The sequence below is a fragment of the Megachile rotundata genome, chromosome 3, assembly GCF_050947335.1.
Source record: "Megachile rotundata isolate GNS110a chromosome 3, iyMegRotu1, whole genome shotgun sequence".
NCBI lineage: Eukaryota > Metazoa > Arthropoda > Insecta > Hymenoptera > Megachilidae > Megachile > Megachile rotundata.
The window spans coordinates 21,842,864-21,865,875 of NC_134985.1; the positions used below are offsets into that span (position 1 = coordinate 21,842,864).

At 39.3% G+C, this 23,012-nt stretch overlaps 1 protein-coding gene across 2 annotated transcripts; it reads left to right on the top strand.

The window, feature by feature from the left end:
• The first annotated feature begins 652 nt into the window (after positions 1–652).
• Positions 653–14,596, top strand: sxc (O-linked N-acetylglucosamine (GlcNAc) transferase sxc). 2 transcript variants are annotated; one of them, XM_012297645.2, is made up of 11 exons: positions 653–1,228; positions 3,593–3,743; positions 3,829–4,072; positions 4,249–4,317; positions 7,828–8,024; positions 10,147–10,236; positions 10,320–10,500; positions 10,582–11,699; positions 11,782–12,235; positions 12,316–12,692; positions 12,828–14,596. In XM_012297645.2, exons 1-11 carry the CDS (start codon positions 1,108–1,110, stop codon positions 13,015–13,017), a joined length of 3,192 nt encoding a protein of 1,063 aa, XP_012153035.1. In that variant the 5' UTR covers positions 653–1,107; the 3' UTR covers positions 13,018–14,596. The 2 variants fall into 2 exon arrangements, with proteins under 2 accessions (XP_012153035.1, XP_003708485.1); XM_003708437.3 differs by lacking the exon at positions 653–1,228 and adding an exon at positions 2,431–3,068.
• The last annotated feature ends 8,416 nt before the right edge of the window (positions 14,597–23,012 follow it).

Genomic DNA, 23,012 nt, shown 5'->3' on the forward strand with positions numbered 1-23,012 from the left:
TGACATTTTAATACAAAGCACAACTTCCATAGATTCTTTTATAAAAATATTTGACACATAACAATAGATATATTTATCTAAATTACTTATACTTTATCCAAATTTTCATGAACTGGGGCGCCCCCAACTAACAATACTTCAAATTTAAAATGCTTCAAATTCGAACCATTTAAAACTTAAAATATTTCAAACTCAAAAAGCTTATAAATTCTGTAAGTGTACATATCATATGTCACTACGTAGGGTTTAAAAAATATGGTACCAATTTTTCATGAACCACAAAACTTTGAAAAGCGTATACCACATCCCAGAGACGTTCTGAACCCGGGTTTATTCCGTCCCTGAATACATGGATTATAAGCGGAAAAGATTTAGAAAAAGATATCAAATATCGTTTCTAATATTTTTATCAATTTAATTATTTATAGCTTGAATTTATATTACAAATATTTTATATAAGTACCAAATTATTTTTTGCTGTTGTGATTTCGAAACGTGTCGCAGTTGCTCGTTATCAATTAATACTATAATTTTTATGAATATCCGTGATAAAAATACAGGGTTCACGAAATACAATAGCCGAGAATGGTAGAATTCGATTATCGGCTGTATACAGTATGACGTATTTCCCGCGCAAGGAACGGTCCAAGTTTGTAGCCAGGAATACATTCATCGATTGGTTTTTCGCGTCGGCCCGTGTTACGTATACGTGGTCCATGTTACGCTAAAGTTTTCACATCGTCAAGGAGCTACCACTTGAACACTGTCAGATATTCGGCCACTGTGTCCGAACCTTCCGTCGCGATTTCTCAAGATAGCATACATTATAATCGTATAATTTCGCGTTAGTGTAATTTACATATTATAATACTAATTCTCGGTTAGGCAAAGTGCTCGAAAATCCATGATGGCGCGCGCTGAAAGATTGCGCTAGTGCATACCGATATAAGTGCCGCGCATACCCGTTTTTGTTTCTGCACTGCGGAAAACGTAGAATCACGCTCGAATTCTGTTCATCGTGATTCTCAACTCCGATATTGATATTTGGAAGCATATTTCATACGCGATTATTATAACTGTCGCGTAGTTCTTGTTCAATCGTTTTTGATGGTGACCGTCATGCAAGCTCAGCAGCAGCCACAGCAGCAACAGCAGCAGAATCATCAACAAATCGCAGGCACCAGTGTCATTTTGAAGATGAACGAAATACAACAGCTTTCTACAGTTGGTACGTAGTAAAATGATTTTACCTACGTACCAGTTTCATTTCATAATTTGTCGTTAATGAAGTTCGATCATAGGAATGATAGAATTATAGATATCCTCTTTTAAATGTTCTAATTCGTGCCGCTAAAAATATACATCTTGCATAAGTTTTAATGGAAGACTGAGATAAATAAATGACAATCATCCATAAATGCCTGTTTAATTACATTTATGATTTGTTTAAGTTTTTTGCCAAATTTGACATTTTATGTAAGATATTGTCATAACTAGAAAATATTATTTTTTTGTATGTAATTTGAGTTACTGTAATGCAGTATCGCAGTTGAATAACGTAGAACTGAATAAATATAAATAGCATTCACGTGCATAAAAAAAACAGAATTTACATGACAAATTTGTAATAAATATTCAAAATTTATTGCGTTAGATTGATTTTCAGAGATATTAAATTTTTACATATGTGTGTATAAGACACACAGATGCTTACTGACGTCTTTAAGATATTTCGACGGACAGAATATACTTTATTTCGTAGGAATAGGAGCGTTACAATGTATTATACCGTTGTTTACCTATAGTTTTCTCCCCTTTTCAAGCCTATTCTCCCCTAAAGCTACCTACTCTTTCCCCTCTCTCCCTTCAGTCACCATTTCATGAAAGTGACGATGGAATATTCCACTTGGTACCTATTCCATCTGTTCTCTTTGGAAGGAGTGGGGGTAGATGCGTCCCTTCGAATGTTCAGTGGTTCTTTTCTAAATTCTTGTACTGTTTCATTTTAATTATATTACCGTCGAAACTTCCAATTTTCCTCAACTATTTATATTTAACAGTCTGCATTACTTTTAATCTGTAAAAGTAACAACGAAATGCATGTATTTGATACAGTTAGTAATAAAAATTTACCAACAGATTGTAACTTTAAGAGCATCGATTGAGTAAGATTGAGAATCATGTACGCGATTTCTTTGTCGCTATCCCAGTCACGTATAACGAAGTACTTGCACCTTGTAACGTACCAAATTTTTGAGCTAATTAAAGCATTAGTCTGCCATTTGATATTTTTAACTCTATTATAAGCAATTATTTGTTATTTGTATAAAAAATGGACAAGCACATTAAAAGCATTATATAAATATATTAAAAAAACAAAAATGTAAACGATACAAGGCTCCTAATATGACATCGACGTTGTTGAGCCGGGTGTCTTCCTCACCCTCCCCTTCTTTCGCACTGTATTCAACGACGCAGGAGTCCGCCATGGCGGTTGAGTCAACCAATCAGCGTGCTTTCCGATCTGATGGGGATAACCTAGCCGGACAGTAACTCATATAGAAGTACGGAAGGCATAGTGTGTACAGAATCGAAAAATTCTTAAGTATTACAATACGGTGCGCGTTAACCAAGAAATACAATTTATAAATAGTACATCTCCTAGGAGAGCGAATTCGAAAAGTAAAAGTAACTCAGAATCGAGCAGCAGACGCTATCGAGAGAAAAAAACTGAGATACCAGTTTTCGTGCGTCGAAAGGTCTCGAAATTGATCGAAGTTCATTGCGTGGAAACGGCGTGTGCACGATACCGGAAAGAATAGGGTAACACGCTAGGTAGAAATTCACCAACAAAATGAGTCTAAGACTGGCCGAGAAGAAAGAAAATGTTTTGAAAAGTTCAGCAAACATAATTGGGAACGTGGTCAATAGTTCGGATGACGTTTGTAATGGAACCGTCGAGTGGCAAAATGGACAGAGTCTTCTGGTTGTTACACAGGATACTCAGGGCAAGGAACTAATTCCGATTGCCGACAATCAGACCATTAACGTTACATTTGATTCTTATTGTTCGTATTTTTCTATTTTGTTTACCTATGTATATCTTCCACTCCTATTTACGACAAGCCGAATAACAAAAAAATCGATATATTGTAGCCGGCATGGAAGCATATTGTTTCCGCGTAAACTTCTATAGAGATTACATTGTAATACACAGCGTTCGAAAACATTAAAATTAAGACTGCAATATATCGTAAGTTTGTATCGGTTATGTATTTGTATACACTTGCATTTTTTGTACAAAATGTTTTGAAAAATCATATGCGGATGTATGCGCATAAATACCGCGATAAACGAGATAACCCTTATATCGATAGTTTGAAAAATACATGTGTTTACATTTAAATTTTAAATACGTTTAATTTACGTCTTTTAGATCTTCGGAAATATTTTTATTAATTAAATTAAGTATAAGCATTCATAAAGGAAAAGTCACCTCTATCTTAATAAATATGTACTTGTTTATTGTCTATGATTTTTTAATGTTTTTTTTTGTACCATGTATAACAACATTGAAATTTTTATTTTTCAGGGCTATTAGAGCTTGCACACAGAGAATATCAAGCAGGGGATTATGAAAATGCAGAACGGCATTGCATGCAACTTTGGAGGCAAGAAACAAATAATACAGGAGTATTATTGCTGTTATCTTCAATTCATTTCCAATGTAGAAGACTTGAAAAGTAAATACTGAATATCAGTTTTGAGAAGTACAATTATCAATTTAGTTTACATGTAATATTAATACATTTCTATCTTTATGTTTAGATCCGCTCATTACAGCAGTTTAGCGATAAAACAGAATCCCTTATTGGCAGAGGCTTATAGCAATCTAGGAAATGTGTTTAAGGAGCGTGGACAACTACAGGAAGCATTGGAAAACTATCGACATGCTGTTAGATTGAAACCTGATTTCATTGATGGTTACATCAATCTAGCAGCTGCATTAGTAGCTGCAGGAGATATGGAACAGGCAGTTCAAGCATATGTGACTGCTTTACAATACAACCCTGTAAGGAATACATTTTGTTATTAATTGCTCTTACAGCAAATTCTATTTCATCAGCTTCTGATTATGTTACAGCATATTTACGTATACTTCACACAGGAGTTTTCAGAAAACTTTTGAAAGGTTTTCATTCCGTAGTTACATAACAAATATATATCATATATTTTTGTGTGTTATAGGACCTTTACTGCGTGAGAAGCGATCTTGGTAATCTTTTGAAAGCTTTAGCAAGACTTGACGAAGCCAAGGTAGGTTTTTCCGCCAATTGCGTATCATTGTAAATTAATGTAACGTGTAATGCACATATTCGAATGTATTTGGTACTGCAGTCAAGCAACAGGGTGTCAACAAATGCTTTGAAGCTTCGTTGACGGTATTTTTGACAAAGTACAAATGCATTTCGTATAATGTGTCACGAGAACTAGTTAGCAGCTCCATAGAATAGCCAGGAATAAGTAGTATCCGTATACTTGAAAAGGAAAGCTTTTTCTCTTTGCGGTAAAAACGTTTGCGCGGCGTGCGATGAGCTGCTATTAAAATCGATTGCGTGTCGATTTGTAAGAAGACACGAATTCAAATCAAAATTTTGATAGCAGTTTCTTCATCGTGCGCGTGTGTTTTTAACTAATTGCTGCGTTCGATGCTTACGTAATCTGTAATTACATGCTAAGATTCTATGAAATTACTCGGAGCATATAAATGCTGAAGCATAATTCTAAAACATCAAACGCAGCACAACAGTTTTAATCTAAAACTAGCTGGAAACAGTAGGAAATCCCTCTTGGCATTGCGCGTTTTGCAATAACACCGTTACCGGCAACACTGGTATTTTTCTGTGCCCTGGTGTTGTTATTGCAAATTTTAACTACAATTTGCCGGTCCTATTACAGCAATGATATTTTTTTTTCTTTTCTCGATACATTAACCAGGTACTGTTCATTTTTTTTGCTTAGTATAGAAAGCTACAATAGGATCAGCAACGCGCGATTGTAGTACTTAAGCTCATCTCATTTGATTCAGCTCATTCTGAATGTGTATTTACTTTAGGTATACTGATCCGATACGTATACGTTGGACAAATGCGACCTTTCTTTCCAATTACTCTTTGCAACTTTAAAAATAATCAAGTTTGTGTGTTAGGTGGTAATTGCGCGAGATCACTTGACGCAGTTGTCTTATTACATACAGTCTAATAATAAATAATTGATGATGCTTCGTGAATTATTCGTTCACACGGGTAAATTAGTGGGTATCATGTTTGCGAGTAAGAGTAGAAACATTTTTTTTTATTGGAAACTCACGGGATATTTTGATGTCCTAAGAGTTTCTACTACCAATGATAATAGAATATACGAGTCAAGTGGTCTGCTTCACAGCAGCGCGGCGCGGCGACAGTCGACGAGAATATTTGCAAACGATACAAATTTTCTGATCTTTCAGTTTATCAAAAATCCATGTTGCATTAGTTTACGTATGTCTGAGTATTTTGTATCTTTTACAAGCGAACTCGTCGACATAACTTACAGTAGCATCGAGGAAAGCTTTCCTTTGAATTTCCTGCCATTCTTGAGCTCTTTCTAGATCCCTCGTTCGTTTTCCTTTTCGCTTAGTACGTTTTGCCACCAACGACGCATGTTATCGTTTGCAGACACTATCATTTCGGCATTCTGACATCATAGGAGTTAAAATATTCGCGACTTTAGGAGGAAAAGCTTTGAAATTCACATTATATTCATTGTTGAAAAAAACACGACCCACATGGTATTCTCTAAATTCTCGAAATACGCTGCTACTTACATGACTATTACAAAATTAATCGATTTCGCTGATAGTAATATAGGGGAAGCCGAGACAAAGTGGAATATTCTGTACATATACTTCTGAGACCTTCCTTAGACTTTTCTGCTTCTTCGCTTTTCCTTCTTATACTTTCTCAAATTTCACTCCTAACTTTTCCCAAACCTCTGCCTGGATTTCCCCTAGTTTTTCCATAGGTTCACTTTGTCCCAGTTTCTCCTATAACGTTGAAATTACGGGGAACTCTTCATTTTAAAAATGAACTGCTGATAGTAACGCGGTGGTGGCTGACGAGCTCAGCGAAGCGTGTCTTCCAGCGGCACGTACGTCTTAGGTACCTCTAAAGATCTATTTGAAAAGTAAAAGTAAAAAAGAAATTGCAAAAAGTAAAAGACAAAGTTGAGGCGAAGAGTATCAGTGAAGAGACATTAACGCAGCTGTCTTGTTGTTGTGGATGGGATGATCAACTCTAGGAGGGGAACTCGGAGCAATGTGATTGGTCGGTTACCATGGGTTCCTTCGTCAAAGGGTGAATCTGAATCTGGTTATTCAGTAACACACTGTCTCTCGGTCTAAGTTTATTATGAGAGCTTGCAAGCCGTACCTACCGTCAACCTACCGAAGGGTACTCTGCAGGTAAAGTAATTCCCAAGGCCGATCTCTGAATATTCCATCAGACCGACTGGTTTCCATTCGCTGTTCCACCGAGATTGAAAGTTGGATCTTTTTAAGTCGAAAAGGCCGAGAAGAGACATCTGTGGTTACGACAGATAATCACGACCGATCATAAATACGCATGGAATTCAGGAGCCGATTGTAAAACCGTGTTTCCGTTTCGAAAACGAAACGGAAGTTTAAAGTTCATCCAACTTCGTTTCTGTCCGTTTCAACCTATCCGGTTTTTCCTCTTCTCGAACACCGCTACACATCCTTCAATCTCTTTCTACCGTGTCCCATAGAGATCGGCCGACTGTAAATGCCCTTTTACTTATTGTTTAGGTACGGATATTTACTCTGTTTTTATAAGAATGCAGCCCGCCTCTCGGCACGCGCGATGCACATCCCTGTATCACCCTTAGGAGCGTCGTCGCATAAATAATGGAGAATTTTTAGTATAATAGTTAACCTTTTTTCAAGGAAACAGTTGAATTTAAATTATATACCGTGTGATCAGTAACAGCATAAACTATTTTGTTTAAGCACATCCACGAATGGAGATTCTTCGAGGTGTATTGGCCACGTGACATGCTCGCATGAAGTATATTACGGCGGAGGGTGTACTGTGTGTCGTCGAGTCCACCGGACGCATTCCGGAGAATCGATAGACACCGGATCAGGCGCCCTTATCGCTGATTCTCTACGATGACGTTTCTAGCGCGCACCTTTGAGTCCTTTATCCTTGTCTCACGTCAGATCCTCGGCCACCCCTCAATACATTATAAATTTACATTATAAGCCTCGTTCGCTCTGTTTCTGGTTCGTTCATTTTCCCTCGTAATCTATCCACCGTGAAAATTTCATCTCAATTGCTGTAACATCTAACTAGAATCTTGACTTCAAAAATTAAGATACATGTTCGGTGCTATACTCCTAGTTTCTAAGATTTCGATTAGTTATACGTTATTTTTTATTTATTTTTGTTATTTTTACGGGAATATTGTTATCACTTTGACTTGATAGCTGCTGAAAGACGGTTCTTTATGACATGTACGCAAATTATTGCCTTCGCTCGCGTGAAATAGTGAGTTTTATGAAAAAGGGAATGTAGAACGAGGAAAGTGGCAATGAAGGAGAGACAGAGAGGACGGGTGGTGAAGAAACAAGTATTTTTTTCTCTCCGAGGTTTTCGAGGATGGTGAAGTGTGTGTGAAAGCTGCGGCGCGGCGAGGAGAGGTCGGGCATTGCGCGCGGCGCGTCCATCAGAGTACGCGAGCATCTCTAAATCTATTGTTTGTCTATAGGCTTGTTATCTGAAGGCGATCGAAACGCGTCCAGACTTTGCAGTCGCGTGGAGTAATCTTGGCTGTGTGTTCAACGCCCAGGGAGAAATATGGCTGGCGATCCATCATTTTGAAAAGGCCGTCGCCTTGGATCCGAACTTTTTGGACGCGTATATTAATCTTGGCAACGTGCTCAAGGAGGCCAGAATCTTCGATAGGTGAGCAAACGATTAAACGGATCTTCCTTCCTGTCTTGATCCTGTCTTGACTAAACTACGGAGTTTCAATCTTTTGCAGTCGGTAAATAGCTTTTGTAGGCTTTATCGATGCCATAAAGATAAAGCTGGCTGTAGCTGTTGTCGAACAAATGGTGGTTATGTTTGTCGATTGTGAAATAATTCATTTTTACGGTGGATCGATTGCCACAGTTAAATTCAAAGATTAAACCATTTGTAAATATGATAAATAGAAAATCTGCCCATGTTTTATTGTACATTGAACTGCGAAGGATTAAAAAAATGCGAAACTCTAAGATATTAATACAAATTGCATACTTATTGAATTAATGCACAGTTACTGAATTAACAAATTTACTGTAACACCTACAAACATAGTAAATTATCGCTGTTTTATGTTAGAGTTTCGGCTCTCTGATGCTATAAAAGCAACCTTAGAAGTAAGAACCGTAGAAGTCTGTACTGGTCTAGTGAATTAAGCGTCCGACTACAAATATGAGAGGCACGGGTCAAATCCCGACATTCGGTAGTCATTTTTCTTGTGGGCTTTTCTCATCTTGGATGCACAGTTTGATCAATCGTCGTTCAACTTGAATATTGACGTCGGTTTTAAAGTCTGTGCTAGAAAAAATTGGCTTTATAAGTTATTCCTGGAATGTTTCTGCCATAACATTAAAGGGAAGTCATGAGTCATACATTTTCAATTCGATCACACTTGAATATCTTTTTGTCAAGTGACTTTAAAATACAAGAAAGTATTTTCTTTTCGAGTTGATAAATTAAGATCACAAAATTTCACGCGTTCCGTTTATAAATATATTTAGACATCCGTGAAGTAAGGCGCATGAGCCAACGTGTAAACATCGAATCGATATTCATACGACGTCCTTTCAAGTTCATCGTCCTTTGCCTCTCCAGAGCGACGCCCGCGAATAACCTTCTTTTGCGCAGCGGTTATTCGCAATCTACTATGTGTGTGCAATTTTAATCGTCTAGAAACCACAATAACATAAATTCCTACTAGCAAAAAGTCTTCTCTAAATAATTTGAATAGCAAAATGTTACTCTTTTAAATGTGAGTAACTGTAACTAAACTTTCCTAGACTTTATAACGCGAATTAATGTTGCTTACCCATCCTATTAAACAGAGGATAAAAGCGAACTGACGAAAGTGATAAAAATATGAAAATATTCGATGTCTAGTTGTTTACAAAAATAGACATAATTCAGACATCCTGTATTAGGCATTTGTCGAGGGTGAATCACTTGGCAACGCTGAAAATTGCCTCCATAATGTAGACCGTATTTGTTGTTTACGCGTGTTCGGAATCCAAGCTCTCTTGGTCGTTACGCACAATAACGGGAGAAACTCGACGAGAACTATCGATTCCAGGAATCGCTCCACCCCCACGAGAGACCCTTTGCCCCTCGTGGGAGGGTGCGAGTCCTTAACGGCTATCGCCAAAAACGTAGTTCTCGTGGCAAGTTACGCGGCGGATAGCTGACAGTCGAGTCTTCTCTGCAAGAATTCACCGATTTTAAATATCTGATACTGTAATATGTTTTAAAAGTACACAAATCGAAATAACGAGATATATCGAAATGGAGAAGGAATGGACTACCAGTGCGTTGTCGTGTACACGGTGATTTCACCCTCGACTACGATCGCACCTTCGTTACGCGTTCAGTTAGAACGAGCTCTCTCTCGATCGACGACTCCTGGATGCATCTCTTGGATTAAATATAGCTTGAAAAGGTTAATTTCGCTCTGATTTTTGTATTCGTGCCGGTGTGTTCCATGACGTGTCATGATATATCGATGTGGCACGTGTTCAATTTGTTCGATACATCGGGTGTGGTGTAGCAACTGAATGGTGCCACTTCGAAAACAAAGAGTAGAAATATTCGACACACAGGATACGTACTGCTTCACTTCGTGTGTTTTATAAATTAATTCAATTGAATTTAGTTCTTAGATATTATTTGTTAAAGGAAAATATAATTTGTGGATTATTATTCGGTGTTTAAGAAACATAACCTATGCAATGTTTCCCGTTTGTAGACGTTGAATTTTAATGATATGTAAATTTTTTGTTTGCAACAGAGCTGTAGCTGCCTATCTACGTGCATTGAACCTTAGTCCTAATAATGCAGTCGTTCATGGAAATTTGGCGTGCGTTTACTATGAACAAGGGTACGTAGTAGAAAGTTTGTTTGTCATTTGAAACAAACGATTGTTCAACGAAAGTGAATTTGGAAACTTTATGTTTTATGTAGGCTTATTGATTTGGCAATTGATACATACCGCCGTGCCATCGAACTACAACCAAATTTCCCAGATGCCTACTGTAATTTGGCGAACGCGCTCAAAGAAAAGGGCCAAGTGGTCGAAGCTGAAGACTGCTATAATACGGCTCTTCGTCTCTGCCCGTCACATGCCGATTCCCTTAATAATCTGGTACTTATTATCCCAAGTACAACAAGTACTGTTGTCTAATATTCATGTTCTCTTTTGAACCGATTAACGTTTTCATTATAGGCCAACATAAAACGCGAACAAGGATATATCGAAGAAGCAACTCGATTGTATTTGAAAGCGCTCGAAGTATTCCCTGAATTTGCTGCTGCTCACAGCAATCTTGCTTCTGTATTGCAACAACAAGGAAAGCTAAACGAAGCACTGATGCATTATAAAGAGGCAATTCGCATTCAACCGACTTTTGCCGATGCTTACTCGAATATGGGCAATACTCTAAAAGAGATGCAAGATATACAAGGAGCTCTTCAGTGTTATACGAGAGCTATACAGATCAATCCCGCTTTCGCCGATGCTCATTCCAATTTAGCTTCGATTCACAAAGATTCTGGAAATATACCCGAGGCGATTCAGTCGTACCGAACCGCGTTAAAGTTAAAGCCTGATTTCCCGGACGCGTATTGCAATTTGGCGCACTGCCTTCAAATCGTTTGCGATTGGACTGATTACGAAGCCCGAATGAAGAAGTTAGTCTCGATCGTTGCGGAACAGCTGGACAAGAACAGATTACCCAGCGTACATCCACATCATTCCATGCTCTATCCATTGTCTCATGAGTTTAGGAAAGCTATCGCTGCTAGACACGCGAATTTGTGCATCGAAAAGATTCATGTGTTGCACAAACAACCGTATAAATATCCACGAGAAGTTGGTAACCGTTTGAGGATTGGATACGTTTCGTCAGACTTTGGAAATCATCCTACTAGTCATCTCATGCAGTCGATTCCTGGTCTTCACAATAGACAAACCGTTGAAATTTTCTGCTACGCTCTCAGTGCTGACGACGGAACTACTTTCCGAGCAAAGATCGCGAGGGAAGCTGAACATTTTATCGATTTATCGCAAATTCCGTGCAACGGCAAAGCAGCCGATCGTATCAATGCCGATGGAATACATATTTTAGTTAACATGAACGGTTATACAAAGGGTGCCAGAAACGAAATATTTGCCTTGCGACCTGCGCCCATTCAGGTGATGTGGCTTGGATATCCAGGAACATCCGGAGCTAGTTTCATGGATTACTTAATCACAGATGAAGTTACATCACCACTAGAACTTGCTAGTCAGTACAGCGAAAAGCTTGCTTACATGCCTCATACTTATTTCATAGGAGATCACAAGTAAGTCTGAAATTTATATTTTTCGATACGATCATATTGGTATACTTGCATTTATTTTACATTAATGTACTCCTTTTTCCAGACAAATGTTCCCGCATCTTAAGGAACGTCTCATTTTAACAGACAAATTAAACACAAAAGGCAAAGTAGCGGATAATGTAGCCGTTATAAATGCCACCGATCTTTCGCCAATGATCGAGAACACTTGTGTGAAGGAAATTCGCGAAGTAGTTGTGCCTGATGCTAAAAATAAGCCTGTGGAGATTTCGTTGAAAGTTGCCGAATTATCGACCACTACTGCTATAGAAACGATGATTGCTTCTGGACAGTGCCAAATGTCTGTGAATGGTGTTGTAGTCCAAAACGGGATGGCCACGACGCAAGTGAACAACAAAACAGCCACAGGTGAAGAAGTGCCTCAAAATATTGTGATCACGACAAGGCAACAGTATGGTTTGCCGGAAGATGCAGTAGTTTACTGCAACTTCAATCAGTTGTATAAGATTGATCCGCTCACGCTTCATATGTGGGCACATGTAAGTTTATTATATTTTCTGTTGTCCAATGAATTCTTTCAAAACATGTTCATATCTGTAACGAGCGTAACACATTTCAGATTCTAAAACACGTGCCAAACTCAGTACTGTGGTTGCTGCGCTTCCCAGCTGTTGGTGAACCAAATTTACAAGCAACCGCTCAACAATTAGGTTTAGCTCCTGGTAGAATTTTGTTCAGTAACGTTGCTGCCAAAGAAGAACACGTCAGACGGGGACAATTAGCGGACGTGTGCCTAGATACACCACTTTGCAATGGACATACTACAAGCATGGATGTTTTGTGGACCGGAACTCCAGTAGTAACTCTTCCAGGTGAAACATTAGCGTCTCGCGTTGCTGCTAGTCAATTGAACACGTTGGGATGTCCCGAATTGATAGCACGAACGCGACAAGAATATCAGGATATTGCCATTCGTTTGGGAACGGATAGGGAATAGTAAGTCTCCCGCAATACCTACCTATTATACATCAGTGATAGGCAATTACGTCCGCAAAGTTGGAGCAGCCTATTACTGTAATGTACCATGTCAAATGTACATGTTATTAATCCTCGTATGTTTTTTTTTTTCAGTTTGAAAGCAACACGAGCCAAAGTATGGAAAGCGCGTTCCGAAAGTCCTTTGTTTAGCTGCAAATTATACGCGTGGGGCATGGAGATGCTGTACGAGAAAATGTGGGAACGTTACGCACGAGGCGAAAAACCTGATCATGTAGCAGCTATAGGCAAAAACGAAAGAGACAAATTAATGATTACATCTTAAGAAAATGGTCTTGAAGTTTTTGTTTCTGTTTAACACGGCTCTAAGTCCGTAGCGTCTGTTCCCTGCAAGTATAGCATTTCGAACAGATGGACCGATATATAATCCATTCCATAAAGAACATGGATATGGTTCTCGCATAAATTCCATTACTTCGGTATTTACTGTTTTGTACAATAAATCACCGAGCTTAGGCTACGGTAGGATGCATTGACATCATACGCGAACAGCTAAATAAAGCTACGCGATTGAAACGAGAATTATTGATCACCACGTCACACGAAGTAACTACGTTCACCTCTTTTGTGTTGCGTTACCTCATCCATCACCCCTATATTAATTTATATGTTAATACACAGAACGTTCTCGAATTAGTATATAAAAGTCGACTGTGGTTTCTATTTTCTTGTAAGAAGTTGAAGAGAAGAGATTTGGGAATGCAAGTCGTTAACGTTATTGTGTTGCCTTTTTTTTATACTGGATACGTAAACATATATATAGCGATGAAATTTGTTCCAGTTACTCACACAGTGTGTATAATATGATACTGTTTTCAGTCGAAGGTTTCTCCGATTTCGAAAATCTATAATGCACGTTACAATGACGATGTTCGAACAGTTAAAGATGACGTTTTTCGAGGTCATTCTTTGCGAAATCATCGCTGACACTTGCTTCGAATACGATTGGCTCGTGAAGAAAGGTTGTTGAATTAGGAAGAAAGGAAGGAAAGCAACCGTTGAGGTGTAGATTAAACGCATCAAAATATTATTGCTAGAGGCCGCTAACAGCAAGAATGCAAAAGGAAAGCTGTATTATATATGATCGACTTACTGATACACGTGTACATATTAACAAAAAAAGATAATCGTTAGTTATTACTTTAGTTTGATAGCGCGTAAATTAAGATCGACAAATGTGTGAGGTAGCGAAGAAAAAAAAAACGCGTTGACTGTAGCAAACTTTAATGTATGTCTATAGAATAAAAAACGATTAGGAATTATCATTTGAAAGAATGTGGACGTTGTGTTGTAAGAATGTTTTGATGAATATGTGATCCGTTGAGTCTAATTTCTCTTTGTGAAATTAGTCTTTTTAATATAATAATTTAGTATAGAAAAATACAAGTAAATTGCTTCTACAAATAGTTGCTTAAATTTCCTACATCATCTTGTGTTTCAAGACTTTTTTTTTGTTATTTGTAACATATACAGTTACAAAGGGAAAGGTGAATTTTCATTTACTGTACGTTTCGTTTGGAACACGAGAAATTTTAGACATGTAGGAAAACTGTAGTATGTAATGTCTGGTGGTTAAATTTATTGTATGTATGACCTCATCCGCCCACTCTGTGTATTATCATTACACGTTCTCGATAGCGAATAATTGTCCCATTACGCACAATTTACATCGGTGATGCAGATGTAAGCATAACTATTAAAAAACATTTTATTTATTTTGAACGTAGCAAAAGCAGTGATTTTATGGAAAAAATTGTAAAAATTGACATGTTGAACTTTGAATTTTTCTGCATAATCAAATCGAGTTCAAAACAACTTCCGAATAAATTTTACCAAAGCTTGAATCGATAGATTTTTATTTATTCGACCGGAAATCAAGAATTAAATATATAAATGAACAGCTGGAAAGTTAAATATCGTATTCTGTTTGAATAGAGAAACGTTAATTATCTTGTTTACAACGAAACTGTTCAAAAAAATTGAACATCGCAACTCGGAAAAGTAGTTATTTCGCATTTAAATGAACGGTAATAATCATCGGCTATAAATATTGCATGACGCGTACATAGAGAGAGAAGTTACCTATAGAGTGACTGTGCACCAAATTTCGAAGCATAATTTGAAATACTGGTTTACAGAAAAAAATATGCCATACATTTAAATAATTATGGATAAATACATTGTTTTGCGTGCGTTTATCTGTGTTAAACAACAAAAATCAACAATAATTGGTGAATAAATAAATAAATTATACAGGGAAACTGTTGCTGTAATAACCTGAACTGTCAAGAAACAAAGACTACATTGTAACATCTACCTTGCTTGTAAGAGCAAATTATCTTATTAATTTTGAAAATTTAAATTTTCATATTATTAATATGTATACCATTTCCAGTTTGAGTTACTTTATTCACCCAAAGCAAAAAAGGGTTGTGTGATCGTAATTAAAATTTAAAAATTGGGTTAAGATGTCATCGGAGAAATAACAGTCAAAGAGTTTATTTTGTTCTGCCCGCAATCGTCGCTTCTGCGCAAACTAGAGCTGATAAACGTCGTACTGATAGAGCACAGTGGCACGTCCCTTAGGCGCAGTATCGATTGCTCCATGACGGTGCCAGCACTATGGGAGGGTGAAATTGGGTCGAAAGCAACCTTCCCAACGGGAGCACTTTCCTCCACGCGTTCTTTTCCATCCAGTTCTCTCTTTCTCTTTGAAAACACCACCAAAGCTCCTTCTCCAGTTTTCGCTAATCACCAGCCATCATTTAAATTCCAACTCTTAATCCTAGCCCTAAATCATAACGTTTCTCGAAATGATTCATTTCGAAATTTACTATACTTTTATGATCTTTCGATGTATTAATTTTAATACCAAGATGCTCGTGCGGATCTTTTTTCTTTTACCATATTCCTAACCATATACCTTTTATAATCGAAGAACTAAAATTACAACCGAATAAACGTAACTTTATAGGTTACGATATTCGGTTTGGACGTTTTTTATTTATGCGTCATACCTTTTCTCGCGAAAAGGAAGAGCGCATTAAATAAGCTTACATTTCACTTAATAAAGATAATGCATTGTCATGTAATGAAAGAACGAAATGAAATGCACTCGTTTCGTTGTTTAAATCGTGCGATTAACTTTTATTAATTCACTGTAATCGAGTTACCTTCTATCTAGCAATTCGAATTTCATGAAAGGTTGTTCCATTTGTATAGATCCTCGTCGTTTTGCGCTACCATTGCAGAAAAAATTACGAGGGTTTGCGTTTGATCTCATCGTAACGTTAGTCACGTGGTCGCTTTACTGGTCTCCGTTGTAATAAATGGTTTTATCTTTATAGCTATATCGCATCGGTTTTCACTGCGAGCCAAAGGCCTTTTAAATTAGTTTCATGTAATTTAAAACAAGTCATTTGCTTTGATTTAAACGTACATGATATTTTGTAGTAAACGATTGTTATAATTATACCTTTTAGTTATAAAAGTCAAATAATGACAAATAACAACAAAGCGAGGGAATCAGGTCGTATTTATGCAAATACCGAAATAAAATTGAAACGAACTATATTCTCTCGCGTAAAATTAGAATAATATTTTAAGGAGATACGAACCTTCGTACAAGTTGTGCGCTATACGGAGAGCGAAATACTCGGTGTTACTTGCATCGGGGTGATTCGCGTTTAGAGTACACGTTTCGAGCTTCGAAGCAGGGGGGGATCCTTGACATAAATAATCAGTAGTAGAGCACCGCAGTACTGCCCTCGTAGCCATGGTAACAGCATCGATCGAGGCCTACTACGAAGTCGAAACCAGCTACCCTCCTCGCGGCACACGTTTCTTTCCATTTCTTCTCTTCGCCTCTTTTATACCACCCCTCTTCCTTCTCGACTCCGTTTCACTTCACTTTTTCGCTGTTTCACCCTCTCCTTCAATTTTTCTCCCGACACGGTCTCCTTCTAAACTAGAACTTCCCAAACTTTTATGGGCCAAGACCCACTTTCGAAAAAGCTCATTTTTCCTGACCCACTCCTTTAGTATCATTTTCTGATGTCCCATCGTTCTAAACTTTTAAAATCTTAAAGAGCTTCCCAATTTATGAATCTCTACTATAATACATTTTTGTCAGTTTCCTTGCGCTCTAGTTTCCCGGACTTCGAGTTGTCCTAACCCTTTCCATTGTGCGCATCTTATCTATGCGGTAATCTTTTAAAATTGTCCTTCAGGATGAAAGATCTCTTTGTCACTAAAGATTTAACGTTACAATTTACTACATGTATCAAACGAAATCACATTAATTCAAATACGTAGGCTTTTCGACTGAAAAATAACCTGTACACACTTGTTAACGAGTATCGAAGTAGGAATCGATTGTTGCCTTCAAATTTGATTGCTTGAAAGCAACTCGCCAATTTTGCTTATTCACAGAAGTTAAACTTTCCGCAACTTTTACCAAAAGTGTTGATTAGATAACGTGTATTGTCGATCGCATTTCACGTGCCGTTGCTTCCCGCCACGTTCACGTACGTATCGGAAAATACCCGTAGTGAGGATTACCCTTATTACGAGCAAATATACTTCAAAAATGTACCACGAGGTGAAGGCACTACGATCGCTTTGTCTACAAGTCAAAATAATAATTGGCTGTCTGTGTCCATTCGTGAACAGCGATAGCAGCGCTGTATGATTAGTGGAAGATTTGGAAAACTTTACGCTTTATTAAGGGATCATTTTCATCGTGTAGTTTTCAAATCTATGATACTTATGTATACAATCGTGCTTTCCACTAATGTAGCAAGAGGGTTTCTTCGTGTTGTTATTCCACAAGATTATCGGATTTATATAACCGACACAAAATACTTGAGACAAGTAAGTAGATTTTTCGTTCGCTCGGACAGATTTCCGCGATAAAAATGTTAAAAAGCAAGCGACATAACCTTTTAAGCACATGCAACTTAAACAGTCACGAAATCTTTGACAAGAGATCGTAACTATTATAATTTAAATTCAATGTCACTAAATAACTTTAACAGGTCTTATTTAGTTTCTATGTATCCTTTTTAATCGTTTTTCAGCACGCATTTCGATCGCGTTTCTGAATTAACGACTAGCTGTTCAACGTCTCAATTATTACGTATACCGAAACGGATCCATTGTTCGCGCGGATACTTCTATCGAGAAGTGTTCGGAACGTGCTTCTTCCTGAACTCGTACAAGCATCGTTTCGTTTCCTTCGAGTTACACGAAACTGCTTTTAGACATAACGAGGTGCACCGGTGACCCTGATTGTCGAAACCGTTCCCAGAAAGCCAACGAGCCAGCGATACCGTCGCTTTTATCTATTTTTATCTATCGCTGCAGTTCTCGGAATTTTGCATACGACGCTGTACGAAGAAACGTTGCTGCGATCGCGGATTACTCTTCCCCAGACGAAGGTATCATGGCAACTGCTGCTTGAATACGAAGGAGGGTGATGAAAATTCATAGGGACGAGATCCTGAACCGATACGTTTCTATCGCGGCGTTGATATATGCATCTATTTGATACAACCCTTCGGCGATAAATTAACCAGCCGCCTATTAATCGTCAATACCGCTGGATAAAACTGCGGAGAACAAGTTGTTTCAGGTACGCCAACGTGCTTTGCCTTCCATTGTCAGCGAACTTCTTTTTGGTAATTGTGTAGGACACACTTTACACGTATAACCGTCTCTCGACCTTGTTTCTCGGTCTTAATTTATTTCATAAAGAATTGATTTGAGACAAGTAGAATCTGGCAAGAGATCTTGAAATGCATTGTATTTTGCATTTGTACTTTGCAACATCAGGACGTAAGGAGTGACTTTCCTACTTTTTATTACTCAACGAATGTAAGTACATTTATTTTTTTGGGTTTTATTTCTCATCATGGTACTGCTAGACTTATACGAGTAAAAACCGTCGACGACGGTAAGTGGTTAAAAATCGATTGGTGTTTTTAGTGTGGCAGCGAAAGAAGCGCGAAAGATACATATGTATGGTACGTCTGTAAGTGAAGTTAACGAGAAACGTCGATCGATGGAACACGAAAATCTTGATAAGAGGAGCATTAAACGGTAACGGTATTGGGGTGAACATCAGCGTATGTCGTCGACGTGGGAAGATCGGCAAAAACGATTCGACGCGATTCGCGCGAGTCGGCGAGTTCGTGCACGGAACTTGTGACGAAGCCGCTCGCGGCGTGTTTCAAGGCTGAACCGCCTCTTCTCTACACTCTCTTCGTCTCCCTCTTTCTCTCTCTCGATCTGTTCGGCCCCCTGTTCCCGCTGCCGCCCCCGCCAAAGATGAGCCAACTCTTTCCTTTCTTAACCTTTTTCGAGCGTCTCTTTCTCGTTCGCTCTTTGTCCCTCCGTGTTCGTCGGTCTTGCTCATTCCGTTTCCTCTCGGCTCTTTCCTTCTCGTTCTGGCTTCTTCGTGTTCGTTGGTCGCGCCGCACCACGGCACTGTGCTATCCTATCGCATGACTCTGCAGGGTTACGCAACTACTAACAGAAGGCTAGGCGGAGGACGCGGGCTGCGGGGGCAGGGCAGAGCCAGTGGATCGCGCATGATCGCTCTATAACAGTGGTACTCATCGAACCGTGAACGACCGATTCGATTTTCCGAAACTCCACGCGAGTTTCGGATCGAAGTTTAGCGAGACCTCTTTTCATCGACGACTGCCTTCGCTCGGCTAGAACGCGACACGTACGATGCACATCCATGCGCATTAACGACTGTCGGTAATTGTTTGCTGCGTCACTTGTGCCGGTACTTTAAGTACTTTTCGGTGGACGGTTCATCTGCCGTCACTGGACCGTAACTCGAGAGTCATGATTTTTCTACGTTTATCGAACGTGGAAATAATCTAGTACCAAGAGGCGTACAGGTCGTTAAGTTGTCATCGACTCGTACTTGCGTGTACTAGTTATTCGATCTTTGAGTTTGTAGCGAGCTTTATCGTTGAGATTTCGTATCGAAACGAGCGCGTCGATGCGTAACAGGTAATTTCCACGATGAGTACCGCTGTCGTATAGTTACATTCGCGTACGCGCATGCGCGAATCTAGTGTTCTCACGTACGAGTAGATTACACGTGGTCGTGCCGCATTTACTTGAAACCGTAGTATTAATTTATGACCACAAATCGGTAAATGTAATCGCGCGCACTCGCGGTTCCAAGGTACGCCGATGCCGATACTCGTAATAGTCGCGTTATGGGTATACCGCTACGCAAGGGCGTCTTACGGTGCTTACGGGGAATCCAAGTTTCCTTCGTTCCACGGTTATTCTTTTTGTCGCATTTTTCCTATGTTTCATCTTCCTCCGCCGCTGCATATAAGTACTGTACAGAGATGACTTGTTGGTCAGTAAAAGGAATGCGGATGTGGTTGGTTATACGACCATAGAGTCTACTTTTTCCTAACCGAACCATGGAGATATATGTTGCACACATTTCTCGTTTTCCGGAGCGGTCGTATTTACAAACAAACATAGTTTCAGTAAATTGTGGGCTCTGCTTGTTAACCGAGCGCTAAGTCACGAATGATAAACCGTTGTTTATTGTTCCATTTTATGCCAACGTGTGGTGTATCTTTTTACCCTCGTATCGATCAAAAAATTGTTCCCACTTTCTATGATAGAAATCAATGGCTACCTTCATTCTTCGATTATTGCGCGTATTTACAACGGAAACGTTCTCGATCTAATTTTAAACTTGATTCAAGGTGTGGTATATTTCATGAAAGAACTGGTGAAATAAAAAGGAAGAAGCAGTTCGGAAAACAAGTTGACCATACGAGGCGAAACTACGCTTTAGATATTCCGCGCGTTCGCGAACTTGGTCGCGTGGAAACGCGCCTCTTCTTTCGCCACTCGACGCTATTTCTGCCGGCTGAAAATCTATCTCGGAGATCTTAACGATTGCGCGCTATGCTCGTGCGGCCACCATTATTTTTAATTTAATAGCATCGGAAAACGACGGGACTGTTGCGACTGTTTCGCTTCGTCGTCAACACGTACTTTAGTACTTACAGACGTGTACGTATCTGCACGCGACGTTTCAAGGATCGTTTACCTGTGTATACGATGTTAGGGCAGGCGGAGGAAACGTAACAACGCCGAAAACCTCGCTGAATCTCGTTCTTACGTAAGAATCGCTCGACGAGAAACGCACGTGTACGCCTATGCGAGTTTATACACACGCTGGTGTGTGCAGTCACGTCCAGGCAAAAAGATTGGACTCAAAGGTCCAGCTCGAGCGGGCAAACTAGTACGAGAGTCTCGTCGCGTTTCGTACGTTTGGACGTTGACATTTTTTACACGTCCGAAACGTAACTTATGTAACCTTTCTGCTCGTTTTAGTGGCATTTTCGAAATATTCGATCGAAATCGGAGAAAAATTTCTGCCGTTTCTGTTATAAAATAGAATAAAATTGCGGTATGCACAGCAAAATAGATTTTTGTTGAGAATGCACGTGTGAATGGAAAAAATGGTAAAGATAGTTCGATAAGATTAAGAATGGGGTCTTCACCAATGATAGACGATTCGGTAGACCCAATTATGAACGATAAAATCTTTTCGTGACAAAAATTATTTATTGGCTAAGTGCATATTTTTGAACTGAGAAATAAAATAAAATAAGACAATTTATTTCACTGGACCAAGCACGATCTTTTAACGAAGACGAGAAACGACGAGGTTATTTAGAAGTCGGGAGAGGTTTTTTTTCAAGAAATAAGCATTTTTAGCGAAATCGCCGTGGTAATGGGACGGTGATGAGAAATAGCGATGCTAAGCGCATTTAATATCAGCTAGGAAGATCGGCGAAGGACGAAAGACGGAAAAACCGAAAAGTGGAATAATTACGGGGAGTAGGTAGCGAGAGTAATTCGTTCTCATCGGTGCTCGTTAAAAGAGACGGAGAGCTGCGGAGTTGCCGCTCGAAGGCCGCTGCTGCCCTCTAAAATTAACGATGATCCAGCGTGGAGCGGTAGGGCGAAAGTCCGCTTCCTCTGGAAGGGTCCGCTCGCGCGATACGACGCGACGCGGCGCTTCCGTATAGCGGTCGAACACGCTCGTTACGCGCAAATCGCCTCTGTACACCTGTGATCGCACCACGGCCCACGTGATCTTTTCTGCGATTCTCGCAAACCACTATTGTGCTCCGAGCCGAGCAAACTTTACGGAACTCGACGCTAATAAGCAGCGAACTCCGCTGAAAATTTTCAAGCTTCGAATTCTAAAACCTTGGAAATCTAGAAAGTCTCAGAAGCCTTGGAAAGTCTCGACTCTTGGAAGTGGACAGAACGCGTACAAACACAGAAGAGTGTTAATTATTAATGGTAGAAAACGAAGCACAAGTACATATGTTTAGCAGTACTAAAGATTATCAAAATTTTCTTTGACAGCGAGTTCACGTATTAAAATGAAGTCTTCTTTGCATCGACGAAGTTTGTTGGAGTAACATGAATTGTACAGGGTAAACGCTCCTGCTTTAAATCCTTAAACCAGGTTTACATTGGCATCCAAGTTGGTCGATTAGTTAGCGTCGACTAATCAGTATTCACGTTATCTACTCCGAGTACCAGCTATTTTTTCCATGTAAAACCTGGCCTCTTTTAGAGGCTATAAAAAATTTCTTGGAATAAAATCCCGAAACGATTTTATTTGAACGCGACTATTGCCCGTGATCGGTATCTTGTTTACGGTTCGCTGTACGTACACAGGGCAGAGACGCGTTTCCTCGTGGCGATAAGAAGACGATAAAATTCTGCGGTCGGTTGGTGCCAAGAGCGAATCGCCAGACCGGCAGACGTGGCGATTAGGCTTGCGTGGAATGACCATCGAGTGTCGAGCCATTCGACCCAGTTCGTAAAATAACGCGACGGTAGGCGTACTTACCGAAATGTGGGACAACCGTATTCATGTGCAGGAAGCGACTCAACTATGGATACATGCGCGCGCGTGATCCTATCCTCCGCAATTGCGCCTCTCATCTCTCGTTGCGGAAAAATACAACTGCATTCCGCCATCAATGCGCGGGGAACTTGTCCTGTCGAATGTCGTGCTCAAAAATGCATCTTAAAGTTTGATAAGATCGACGGAGACAAATCCTTTCACTAGCGATTACGGTTGCTACGTATGAAATAGCTATTGTGCATGACTGTAGTTATGCATAATTCAATAATTTTGACGCGCAAGAACAGTCTAATTCGATGGAGATAACCGTAGCGAAA

What these genes read in the sequence shown, in the direction of transcription:
- sxc (XM_003708437.3), top strand. Translation starts at nt 2,855, where the DNA reads ATGAGTCTAAGACTGGCCGAGAAGAAAGAAAATGTTTTGAAAAGTTCA. An exon ending in TATTTCATAGGAGATCACAA is followed by an intron (nt 11,700 to 11,781) that starts GTAAGTCTGAAA and finishes TCCTTTTTCCAG; the next exon opens with ACAAATGTTCCCGCATCTTA. An exon ending in TTGGGAACGGATAGGGAATA is followed by an intron (nt 12,693 to 12,827) that starts GTAAGTCTCCCG and finishes TTTTTTTTTCAG; the next exon opens with TTTGAAAGCAACACGAGCCA.